This window comes from Artibeus jamaicensis, unplaced genomic scaffold (genome assembly GCF_021234435.1).
Source record: "Artibeus jamaicensis isolate MK-2021 breed Jamaican fruit bat unplaced genomic scaffold, CSHL_Jam_final contig_519, whole genome shotgun sequence".
Lineage (NCBI taxonomy): Eukaryota > Metazoa > Chordata > Mammalia > Chiroptera > Phyllostomidae > Artibeus > Artibeus jamaicensis.
Window position 1 is genome coordinate 28,507,062 of NW_026521871.1, and position 12,504 is coordinate 28,519,565.

Genomic DNA, 12,504 nt, shown 5'->3' on the forward strand with positions numbered 1-12,504 from the left:
GCATTTTAGTGGCCCTTTCCCCAACCTTGAGTAGTTTCCTTACACACATTTGCTAATCAGTCCTCAGTGGAAAATGAAGGAACCCCTTTGCAGGCTGCTGGAGTTCTCGCTCTGTGCACCTGCCTCCTCTCTGGTACTCGGCCTTGGGAACTCCAGACTCTCAGCTAAATTCAGGGAGTACACCAGGTTCCCCCTGGCTCCCCCTCCCTACGCTGTGGCCTGAAAACTTCTCAAGGAAACACTTTGGGGGCAGTTGTCGGGCTCACCTCATTTGTTTCATGCCTCTCAGGGGTCATTGTCCTTCAGTGTCTGATGTCCAATGTCTTGAAAATCATTATTTTTTATATTTGGTCTGTCTTTTGGTTCTTTCAGGTGGGAGGATACATCTGGCCCTTATAACTCCATCTTGATCAGAAGCTGAAATCCTGGGCCCTGGGCTCTTCATTTCATCACTTATTTGTAGGACATATTGGTCTGGCCCTGTGACCGTGAACATCGACTCAGGCAGGGGGTGTCAGCGCCCTTGATCTTCCTCAGTGATGTTCATCCAATTTGGTTACAGCAACATGTAAATTTGCCCTTTAAGTGGTCACATGATTTCTGCACTCTAGACTCAAGAACTTCCTGCTTTTCAACTCTTATAAAAAGCTCAGCAGCTAGTTTGGTTTTATCTCACAAGTACGGTGAATACTGTAGTTGATCGTGTGTTTTTACTTTTTGCTTTTTGCTTTGACGGCCAGGGAGATCAGGCAGTTGCTGAGTCTGACTTCAGTGACTTGAGTAAGGGGATGCAAGGTGTATGCCTGTAAACAAAGGTTTTGCTCCAGCCTTCTCTTTTTAGCTTACTTCTCCTTTGCCCTTTATCTATCTCAGAATTCTCAATTGTAAACAGGAGAATTCTGCTCTCTCTATCTCACTGATTGGTGTAGACAGTTAATATATAGAGCAGTGATTGGGGAGGGTCTGCTCTGGGTGGGGGGAGAAGAGGAAATCCCAGGTCAGGTATAGACTCTCGGAGAAGCTCCTGGTGTGGGCCAGGCAGGGATGATTTGCGGTGTCGTGGCGTTCTGGGGGCGGGAGGGGCTGAGGCCAAGACCAGACCACAGCTGAACCTGGGGGCTTTGGAAAGTGAAGGGATACTGGAGAGGCAAAGAGGAAAAGCAAAGATAAGAGCTCTCCAATAGGCAAAAGGAGACAGCCCAGCCTCCCCTGTGGCAACTGGAGGTGTTGATATGGCCATCAGAGGCCAGGGCCTCTCCCAGTCCAGCCCCACTGGCCACCTGTTTCCTTGGAACTCGCCTCTGGGGAAAGAAGCAGGAGGTGGGTCAGGGCATCAGTGCAGGAAGGGTGACTGAGGCTGAACCCCCAAGGCCCCAGCCCACTTACCATGTGGCGACCTGGCAGGCCGCCCTGTCCCTGGAGACCACAGGGCTGTTACGGTGTTCAGGGCAAGTGAGTGGAATAGAGGACAGACAGTCCTGGGAGTGTCCTATGGGTTCGAAGACACTAGGAAGACCCCCCACCTGGAATCCGAGCTTTCCCGGGTCACAAGGACCTTTGCTTTCCTTTGCCTTCCCTTTTCTGTCCTCGTCCTTCTACATGGCTGCAGCAGGTGGGATTCTGTAGGCCTCATTTGTCCTGCTCCTTCTTACTCTCATGGGAACCTGAGACCTGAGCGGGGGCTGTGGCAGGTCCAAGGTCCGTAGCCAGCCGGGGACACCTCTCACACCAGAACTTTTTCTGGCACCCCAGGCTTTCTCTTTTCCAGCAGGTGGGTTGTGGGGGTGGATGATGCCCTAGAGCCCTGACTCAGGGCAGGCCGTCATTGGGTTTGGACAGAGGAAATGGGACGGATGGAGGACAGTGGGGGAGCATGAGGGTCAGCAGTGGATCAACCTCCCAGCTGGACAGGAGAAGGGGCCTGGGCTGGGCCAGCCACTGCTGTCCTGAGGCCCCTTCCGCCCCTTCCTCCCTTCTCTGTTTTTTCTTTTCAGAGTCCCTAGGTGAGGCCCAGGTGGCTGAGCGTCCTCTGGCAGAGGGAATTAACACACTTAATTAAAGTGTCCAATGAAGAGCTTTGCATATTTCTTAATTACCGTCTGAGTCTTTTGGGGAACACTTTGAAATGGGATTTTTCATGTGTTTCCTCATTTAGCCTGCAGTGAGCCAGGCAGCCCCTCAGGGCTTGGGTAGGAGCTGGCGGAGCCCTGGTCTGGAGCCGCCTTTCTCTGCATTGGGTGGCTGGGTGCATGTAGAGGGGGGAGCCCAGCCTCCAAGCCCCCCCTGCTTGTTCAACTTGCAGGAAGGTTGGGGCTGGATTTTCTGTTTTGTGAAAACAGAACAAAAGAAAATGAGGATCAGGTGGATGCCGCTGATGTCTCCACCCGTTCTTGTTCCCACAGGGCCTATGGGCTATGCACAAACCCCCCCCCCATACGGCCAGTAATGGGGGACTTTGTGGGCAAAGGTTTGCAGGGCCACAGTGGAGCCCTCTTCCCAGGCCCCTGTGGAACGGAAGCTGGGCCAGGATGGTGTGGCCTCCTTCCCAGCTGCAGGGCTGGGGCTGAGCCCCCGGGGCAGGCAGCCCTTCCCAGCACTCACACTGCATTTTCCCTGGCTGTGTTCTGGAAACTGAGCTGATGGACAACTGAGTCGGCCAGCCCGTCCCATGAACAGTTGCTGACCTGAGGGAGTACATTTGCCTTTTCAGCTGTGAGGGGCCCCTTCTGACAACTCTAGACAATCTCTGACCTAGAGACCATGGGCCAAGGATATAGAGACCCTTTCCCAGGCATTTAAGTGGTGGGTAGCCTACCAGGGTGGCCTAGAAACCGCAGTCAGTTCCCCCAGGTCTTTTCTGCCTCCCACTCTGGGCCCAGTTCTGTGACCCAGAGGAGGACCAGGCAGGACCCCACTGCCCCGCAGCGCCCTGGAGCTGGTGTGGGTGGTAAAGGGAAGCATGGCCGAGAGCAGATGGTAGGCTCAGATCTTGGCTTAGCTCAGCAAGGGGGCCACCTCACGGGTGGTGCACACTCTGCCAGGTCTTGGCAGACCCCCACGAAGTCTCCAGCTTGTTTCTTGTGCTCTGCCTCACTCTCTGCTCCATTTCTGGCTGTCACGACAATCTCTCCAACGCCACCCACACCCACCATGGAGATGACGGGCGTAGAGGGGGTCCTTCAGAGAGGGAGCCGGTGTCAGCATGGGAAGCTGGAGGCTCACAGCACACTCGGCTGTCAGCCTGTGGCCTGGACACAAGCCAAGCCGGGGGCCCTGGGTGGGTTTGGCTCCATGTGGCAGTTGTGAAGTGTGGGTAAGTGACAGCTGCATGCAGAGGACGCCTCAGCCTCACATTGCTGACTCCGTCCAGCACCTCCCCTGGGCACACTGTCCCACTCACCGATGCCTGTTCTCCACCAGTCAAGAGCCCTCCAAATGCCACCTCCTTCAGGGGCCGCTGCTGTTCCCCAGTGGAGGGTGACCATGTCTTCTCGGGGGCCTCTTAGCAGCCCTCGCCCAAGTTGCCTCACATCTGGGCTATTTGTGCCTGAATCTAGCTCCGCCACCAGACGAGGCTGCCAGGGCACAGAGGTGTGCCTGCTTTCTCACTATGCGCTCCGCCCAGCAGGGACCAGGCACACGGTGTGCCCCCAGTGGGTATTGGTCCAGTGGGGAGACCTCACACCCTCTGCAGCTACCTAGAAGTCACCCCAATATACAAAAACCTTTCTACCTGGGACCTACCGCTGAGGTGGGGACTGGGGCTCATGGGAGGCTGGTAGAGCGAGTGGCCCCCACACGTGAGGTCCAGGTGGGTGCTGGTAGCTAATTGTGAAGGGCCAGCATCCAGTCCCACCTGTGGGGGTGGAATTTCTGGGCTGTGTGGGGCTGAGCTCATCTGGACAGCCCATAGGTGTGCAAGACCCCCGGGCCAACAGCTCACATGCGGGTAAGAAAGTAACTTTCCTGGTGATGTCACTCGTGGGAAAATAACCTTGGACCCTCAGCTCATGAGTCTGAATTATTGTCAATCAGGATATGACTTTCTTCTGACTGTTGCTGGTGCTGGGGCTTTGGTCTCACAGTTTTTTTCAGAACAATATGTTTCGATTACAGTTGACATACAATACTATAGTAGTTTCAGGTGTACGCCCCAGCGATTAGACATTTATATGACTTATGAGGTGATCTCCCCATAGTCTGGGACCCATCTGACACCATCCGTTGTTGTTACATTATTGACTGTATTTCCTGTGCATGACTGTTCTGTAACTACCGACTTGTACTTCTGCTTACATTATTTTTAATTGTATTTTTTCCATCACCACTTATCTCCCATACCCTCTTCCACCTCCACCCCCCCAAAAATATCACCACACTCTTGTCCATATCCACGACCAACTTGTACACTTAACCCCTCACTTTTTTTACCCATCCCTCCCCCCCCAACACCCCTCTGATCTGACTATTTTGAAGAAAGCGACCTGCATCCAGGGTAGTACTTGATGTTTGTCCCTCACCCCAGTTGTTTGGGTTCGGTAATGGCTCCATCGTCTGCTAGTCACAAAGCCAGGTGACAGGGAGGTGTCCCACACTCTCCTCTGAATCTGACCAGTCACTGGCTGCCGTCACCCTCCTCTGTTTGCCATTTCTACCAGCCCCACTGCCTCTGCTTGAACCAGAGTCTGACATCTCTCACTGAGCGCCTGCCCCTCGCCTTTCCCTGTAGGCCATTTCTCCCCTAGAAGTCTTGAGTTTTCTTCCCAAAGCACAGTGCCGTTCTGATTACCTGGTGCTGTGTAACAAACCGTCCCCAACTTAGTGGCTCAAGACAGCGAGAACATTTAGTTTGTTTAGGAATCTGTAGTTTGGGCAGGTCTGGGTGGGGAAAGCCCGTCTCCATTCCACGCGGCGGCAACTCCGGTGCACGGAGGCTGGAGTCACAGGGAGGCTCGCTCGTGCGCAGGTGTGCGGCCCCTGGCAGGCTGTGGCTGTGGCTGTGGCCTCCCTCACACAGGCTGCATTGGGCTGCCTTACAGTGTGGCGGCTGGGCCAAAGGGACAGCTTCCAGAGCAGTCCAGACAGAAGCCATGCTGCCCCTCCTTCCCGGCCTGGGGAGTTGCACACAGTGCCACTTCTGCCACCATCACAGGCCTGCATTGTAAAAAGTGCCACGCTTGTCTCTGCCACCCCTGTCTCTGCCACCCCTCTGCTTAAGACCCTTCTGAAGCTCCCCGCACCCTTGGGAGAGAATCCACGCTCCTTGCTGTGGCACCGTGGCGTGGCCGGCTGGCCTCTGCCCTGCTGGCCCTGCTTCTCTGTCGCCCCGCCTCCTCCTTCCCTCCCCAACTGGCCCCAGTGACAGATTCTGGGTTACATCAGCCCTTTGGCCACACGGAGCTTCCTCGGACAGTGTTGGCCACTTAGCTTTCTCCTCACACATCTGGCCCTGCCCCACGCTCCCTGAGACACAGCTCAGATGTAGAGGCCTCCAAGTGTGTCCCCATGGCTCCTGGACACACTCCTGCCCCCAGCCCCCAGTATCCTGGCTTGTTGCCTCCTGTGTGTCCTCACAAACTTTTGATCTCCCTGCCTCTGTGCCTGTACACATAGGTCCCCCCGCCCGGAATACCCATTCTCTCCCCACCCTCCCTCCTGCAGCTCGGCAGCGGCCCTCCCTGCTCCCCGGGCCTCCCTGACTGCCCGGCCGCCCGAGCCCCCGCCTTTTGGGATCTCCTGCTTTGCTGTGGTCGGACCCTTCTGTCCACCAGCACAACAGTGTACACGAGGCATGGACTTCGGCGTCAGATCTGGGTTCGCGTGCCAGCTGCACTGCTTACCAGCTCTGTGACACTGGGGACAATAACTTACTCATTGGATCGTGACGAGGATCAAATGAGGGACCCTAAATAAAGCACCGAATTTCTTGTCTGGCATGAAAGCCCCATAAGAGTTTGAGCTCCTATTCCTTCTTTCTAGAGGTTCCTGGTAAATACTCAGTAATGAATTTTCTCATCCTCATTTGGTTGAAATGAAAAATGCATCTCTCTGCTTAATCATGTGAGACTAAACTACCAGAAGATTACAAGAATATTGCTGAGCCATGAGCTGAGATTAAAAAAAAAACAAACACAAAGCAGAACAAAAAAACTCGATAATGATTTGGCCGCTTATTTTTAATAAAATCCTGCTGGTAGAGCTGAATCTGTGCCTTCAGAAAAAGCTCCACTGTGCTGCACTGTCTCAGACCGTCGTGAGGAGGGACTCGGGACAGTGTGACCTTGAGCACAGCGCTGCATGGGAGCTCCACTCTCTCAGAGGTGGGGGGCGGGGGTGCCTGGCAAGAGGGCAGGAGCAACTCGGGAGCGTCTCCTGCCCCTCCCCTGCCCCTGTCTGAGCCACTGAATGCCGTGACCCCTCTCCGGTCTCCCGTCGGCTGGGGCCCAGTGGTAGTGCCCAGGCAGGTGAGGGCTCTTTGTGGTGAGACGGAGGGAGTGGCCAGGTAGATGGGCCGTGCAAGCTCACTGGCTCCAGGTCCCAGCACCTTCTCCTCAGTTGTGGGGAGAGGAAGGGGCAGCTGCCCTTTCGAGTAGAGAGGAGCTTGGCCCAGGGCGGCCCTTTTACCAGCTCTGCTCCTTGTGTGATGTCAGGCTAGAGCCTGGGCAGCGGTGTGCAAGTGGCTCCTTTTAGTCGGCTCTGTCTTGGGGGCCCTCGGGAGCCTCCCAGGGACCATGCGGAGGCCGCACTTCCGCACTCCGCACTGCGGAGGCTGCACGCGTGTCAGATGGTGTTGCCCGGGGCCTCTGGTCAGTCCCCTCCATACTGATGAGTTCTGCCTTGGAGCCCAGGGGTCAAGGGTCAGGGTAGAGGCCCTGCAGTCAGACTTGTCGAAGTCAAGGGTGGGAATAGGTCACACCAACCACGTGCCCACATTGAAGTGTAATAATACCTGCCACAGGGAAGGATGAGCCAGCGGAGGGAGGCCGAGCTGACAAGTTCAGAAAGGGTCTGAGCCATGTTATCCTGGCAGACTTGAAAATTGGATTGGGTGGGCTTGGGGATGCTCTAAGGCAGGGAAGAAGAGAAGTGAGAAAAACTGGCCTTGAGGAATAGTAAGAAACTCTTGCAGCAAATCAGTACTGATCCGGTCGTCCAGTCCAGGACTCCACTGAGGTGCCGGACCCCAGGTGTTCAAACCTGCCTGCCTCGTTTTCTGAGCCCTCCCTGTGCCCCACAGGGCAGCTCAGTTTCCAGTTCTCACCTTCCAGATTGGACCATGCACCACCCGAGTGGGGAGAGGCCCTTACCTGCAGCTGATCCCAAGGAGAAGGTGCCTTGGCTTGCACGGGCTTTTCCCTTGAACTCCATGACATCCACAGTGATGACAACAGACCTGGCAGGATCCTAAAACCCAGTTTAATTCAAAGATGGCGAGAGGGTCAGAAATAGGAGCTCGGTTCTTGGTCAGGCCGCCTGATCCTGACCCCACTCAGCTCTGGCCTTGGGGGCCAGTAGCTGTCGGTTCATTTTCCCATGCATAAGACAGGGACAATATAAATACCCACTTCATGGTTGAGGCCTAAACAGATGGGTGCTAAGCGCTTGGTACAGCATTGCTGCAGGTGTGGAATCCTGCAAGCTTCAGGCAGCAGGTGTCCCAACTCTTCTGTTTACTCCAGTCGTGTAATTGCGCCTTGCACAGCCCCCAGCATGTGCCTGGAACATGGCCTGTGAATACACCTGTTGCCCCTGATGGTTATTGTGGGAATGTTCAGAAAATATTGGCTGTGGCCAGGACCCCACACCTGTTCCTCCTGCACGCACAGTCCCATGGCCCTGGGAGGCTCAGAGGGACTGGCCCCGCTAAGCTCGGCCCACAGTCCCATCTGCTCAGGGCTGCCAGAAGCAGACAACCGTGGTGGGAAAGCAGGATAGCCAGTGCCCGAAAATTCTCTGTTCTGCCTCTCCCCAATTCTGGGGACTTTTTCTTTACCCCACAAGCCAGTATTAGCCCATCGCCAGTGGCTGGTGTCCCAAAAAGAGATGACCAGGCATTAGAAACCTTGGTAGGGATTTCTCAGTTCTCAGCTACTCCATGAACCTCCCACCCTTTTGTGGCTTTTTGTGATCCTGTCTCTCCTGCCCGTCGGCCCAGCTGCCCCAGGGAAAATTCTGCGGGGAACCCCGCTCCCTGAGCCTTCCCCACGGAGTGAGACGTGGAGTGTCACTACCTCGGGGAGTTACCAGCGGGCCCTCCGAGCCCCTCTTCCTGAGGATGAGGCCGTAACTTTTCATTGTCTCTTGAAAAGGGAGGAAGCTATGCTCTCTCCAATTTCGTCTGCTTCTTGCTGGCTCAGTGTTGCCCCACTTCTTACTCTGGGGTCCCCCTAGATGTTTCTAGCCAGGCCCTTCTGTGTGGGGAGCCCCCACTTCTCACCTTCATGTGAAATTGAAGGGGAGATTTAAAGCAATTGGGAAGCACTTTGTAGATTAAATGCCCATCAGGAGCTTTACAAAGGACGGTCTTCAGGTAAAGTTAGAAGAGACCTGGGGTGCATCACTGCTCACCCCAGACATGTATGTTGTCCTAGAGATGTGGCTGTTCTGACCCCTGCTGCTTACCACAGCCCACCCTGGCACCGTCCACCTGGAGTTGGCATCAGACTCCTCAGGGTTAAGGGCACAGTCCCCAACAAGCCTGTCCCCGACTTCAGATGCTGGCCACGCTTCTGACCAACTGGCCACACACCCGAGGGCTCCCATGACCCTCCTCAGCTACCAAAATTCATCTGAACAACTCATAAAATTGGGACACTGCTCTACTTAAGATTACAGTTTTATTACAAAGGATACAGATCAGGAACAACCAAGTGAAGGGAGTCGGTGGACAAGGTCAATACAAATAGTGGTGGTGGTATTGTTTTCAAATCTGGTGTTCTGAGAACTGCCTCAGCTGTATCAGTTACCCGCTTACCTCCTTCCAGTTTTAAGCATTTCCTATGTGCCTGGCACTTTTATTAACCTACTTCATTTCTGTTACTGCCCTGTGAAGTCTTTGATGTTATTAGGTCCATTTTTAAATGAGGCATTGAGGTCCAGGAGGGTAGGAACCACCCCGAAATGATGCAGCTGAACAGCCAGGATTTGAATCCCACTAACTGATTCCAGGTCAAAGATGGAGCCCCCTACATGTACCCCCCACCCAGTCCATCACATGCTCCCTCTGGCTAGAAGACAGTTGTCTCTCCGTTCTAGAGGTCGGCTGTCAGGAGATGGCTACGTGCGTCTGTTACATAGTGCACTGCTGGGTCTTCCAGACCGGAAAAGGACCTTTCTCAGAGGAGCCCCATCGGGTTGCCCTGCTCCCTTCTGGCAGTGACCAACCACCACGCCAGGCCCCGAGCCCACGCACACCCCATCCCAGAATCGGGGACTGGCAGAATGGAGAACTCTCAATCCCTGGCTCCCCCACATGGCTTTCCCAGCACGGTTGTCTGTTTCTGGCAAACCTGGAACAGAAGGGACTGTGAGCCGAGCTCAGTGGACTTCCCTCTGAGCCTTCCAGGGCCGTGGCAGTCTCGGTGTAGAAAAGCACTCTGAGCTGGGCCTGACCTAACAGATGTTCCTTTCTCACCCTTCCTCCCCTCCCAGATGAAAGAAATGCTACTGTAGGCATTTCTGCCACTGCCAGGCCCCCAGGGACCTTGGCTTGGTCGGAAGCCAAGCCCTGCAGTTTGGGACATTAGTAGCACTACTGGGATTCCCAAGTGACTTCCTGGCTCTCTTCGCCATCCAGCAGTTCTTGACTGGGGTGTTACCACCACGCAGAGGGCATTTGTAACTGTGGGGTGGGGAGTCCGGAGTTGTCCCAGCGGCAGGGTGCAGTGAGGTCCTGTGATGCCAAGCACCCTGCAAGGAGCCGGACAGTCAGGCACACTCTACAAAAAGTAGTCCTGCCCAAGAGGGACACTGGGGAATGTCCCATTTACTTCTCCTGCCTCCTGGGTCCCTAGAAAGCCACTGTCCTCGGCAGTCTTTAGCGGAGTGGACGGGAACTAAACAGCCTGCCTCCATCACAGCCTGTGACCAGTGATGAGGCCGTATTTCTAGGTGAAGGTGCGCCGGTGTGAGAGGAGCATCTGTCTTTTGCCCACTTGCTCTTCATGTATGACTCTTGTGTCAGGCTCTTGTGGGTCAAGAAAGACCTGGACTAGGGTGGCAAGAAATCATGGGGCAGGGAGAGGCCGCCTCTTGGGTGCCTGGCAAGAGCTCCCCTGCAGCCCACCCGGCGTAGACTCAGCCACCTTGCTCCGGGGCCCTCTACCCAGTCTGCCTGTTATTTGTACTTCTGTTTATGCACCTCATCTTTCCCTCTGGGCTTTTTTGCTTGTTAAATCTGTTTTCTTCACATGAAATATGTTTAAAGGAAACTAGCTCAGGTGCCAAGGCTGAACCCCTCTCTTCTTGTTGTTTTGCAGTCGGGAAGACGTCTCTGATCACAAGGTTCATGTACGACAGCTTCGACAACACGTACCAGGTGAGGTCCTTGGGTGCCCTATCATGTCTGTAGCCATAACAGTTGCCTGGAGACCATACTGGCCTTTCTGGGGCTTGCTAGTCCTGATAGGAGAGCAGGATGTTCTCGGGGCCCAGGGCCTTTGTTTTACCTTGAGGGAGCTTCCCATGCGTGCCCCGGCCCCAGCCCAGTACAGGCCCTGAGCCCTTCTGAAGATCCAAACCTTGGCCAAGGAAACATGTCCCAGCAGGGAAAGGACACGTTTCAGTCTGTGTCATCTTGCTGCCCATGGGCAGGTCTAACCAGTACCCTGTTTGGTTACATGGGTGGGTCATCACACGAAGGAGGAGCAACAAAATGCAAAATAACGGAGGTGGTGGAGCAATACTAGAACTTGCGCCTTGAGCATGGTCATGTTTGCTGGACCTCAGGCACATGCGTGTACCTCTACTCACACGTGCACACACAGATGCTGAGAGGTTGATTCGATGGGCTTGTACTGCTCTACATGGGCGGGAGGCTGGACGGAGTGACCTCTGACCACTCACTCCCAGGGTGGTCTTGGGTCAACCAGTGGCCCAAAGATGGCTCCAGGTAGCCCAAAGGCTGGGCCCTTGGGGGTCAGTAACATTTCACTTTCCTGACACCAGCAATGAGTGAGTGCGAGGTTTGTGCCAAGGAAGGGAATTTTCCCCGCCACTATAGCTTTTTGCAAAAGATACCAACTCTAATCATTTCAACTATTTTTAAGAAAAAAGAGTATGTACTGTTTTCTTCCTTAAATCAGAGACAAACACTAATGCATTTTTCTAAGCCAGTGGGTTCTGTGAGCTACTAGTTCCATGGGATATCAGCAGGTGTTATTTGAGAGAGAAAGGCAGGGAGGAAGGTTTAGTACTGTGTGGATGCAGGGAACACTGGGGAAGAAAAGGAAGCCAGCTTTCCTACTGCAGACCTTCTCGGGGCCTTTACTGCATCCGTGCGCGGCTTTGTGCCGGAGGCGGGGTGCAGCGTGCAGGAGCTCCCACGTGTGTCTGGTCATGGAATCTTTTCGTCACCGAGCCTTCAGAGCATGGATATTTATAGAACACACAGGGACGGCTGTGCTAAGAGATCCCTGTTCCCTCCTGGGCCGGCCGAGGCTGTGGAGCACTGCTCACTACTGATTGTAGTCGCGTGTCTTCCTCTGGACCGGGCATCCTCTTTGCCCCATAGACAGCCCCTCTCACCGCCTCCCTCTGACTCCTGCTCTTCCTCTGCTCTCGTCTGAAATGCCAGGTCACTAGTGGGCTTGGTAAGAACTGACGCAAGGGTCAGAACGTGAGGCTCTGGGAGAGGAGCCCTGGGCACCGGCTCTGGGAAGGTGACGTCAGCCACACTGTCTTCACTGTGTCCTCTCCAGGCTGGGGCTTTGTGCCACCACAGCCTCACCAGAGGCCTCGCCTCCCCGTAAGGGGAGTTCTGCCGCGTCAGTCTGCATTTGGGATTCTAGTAGATCTGACTTCAGTTCTGGAGTCTGACTTAGTGTTCCGTGTGTGTGCATGAGGGAGAGAGATCTCGCGGATATTGTTTCAATTATTTGATGTATTTCAACATCAAGATATGTATAATGCCTCTTGCTGGTGTCCCCATGAGCAAGCACAGTGAGACTCTGGGCTGGTTGGTGCTCTTGGCAGTGGTGAATGGGTGGATGGTAACCATGACCGTAGGGCCTTTGCAGTGACTGTCCTTGGCATGGATCAGCTCCTCCCCATGGTGTGTAAGTCCCTCAGAATCTCAGCCCACCGCCATCTCCAGTGTCATCTCCCACTGCTCACCGCTTGTCCTACAGGCCACGGTCCAGTGGGCCTGCTGCTCCCCACACAGTGCTGCCGTCACAGTTCCATACCTCGGCTCGCGGTATTGCCGCTGCCCGAGTGCCCTTCCTTCTCCTTTGCTGTGAAACGTTCTTCTGACTCATCAAGGCTCAGAGCACACGTTTGCCCGTG

At 54.7% G+C, this 12,504-nt stretch overlaps 1 protein-coding gene across 1 annotated transcript in view; it reads left to right on the forward strand.

Annotated features, from left to right (window-relative positions):
• Positions 1 to 12,504, forward strand: part of RAB6B (RAB6B, member RAS oncogene family) — a 53,461-nt gene that overhangs the window by 15,646 nt on the left and 25,311 nt on the right. Inside the window, exon 2 of the mRNA XM_037143870.2 lies at positions 10,479 to 10,537. Within this exon, the coding sequence (XP_036999765.1) occupies positions 10,479 to 10,537 (59 nt within the window). The remainder of the gene's footprint in view (positions 1 to 10,478; positions 10,538 to 12,504) is intronic.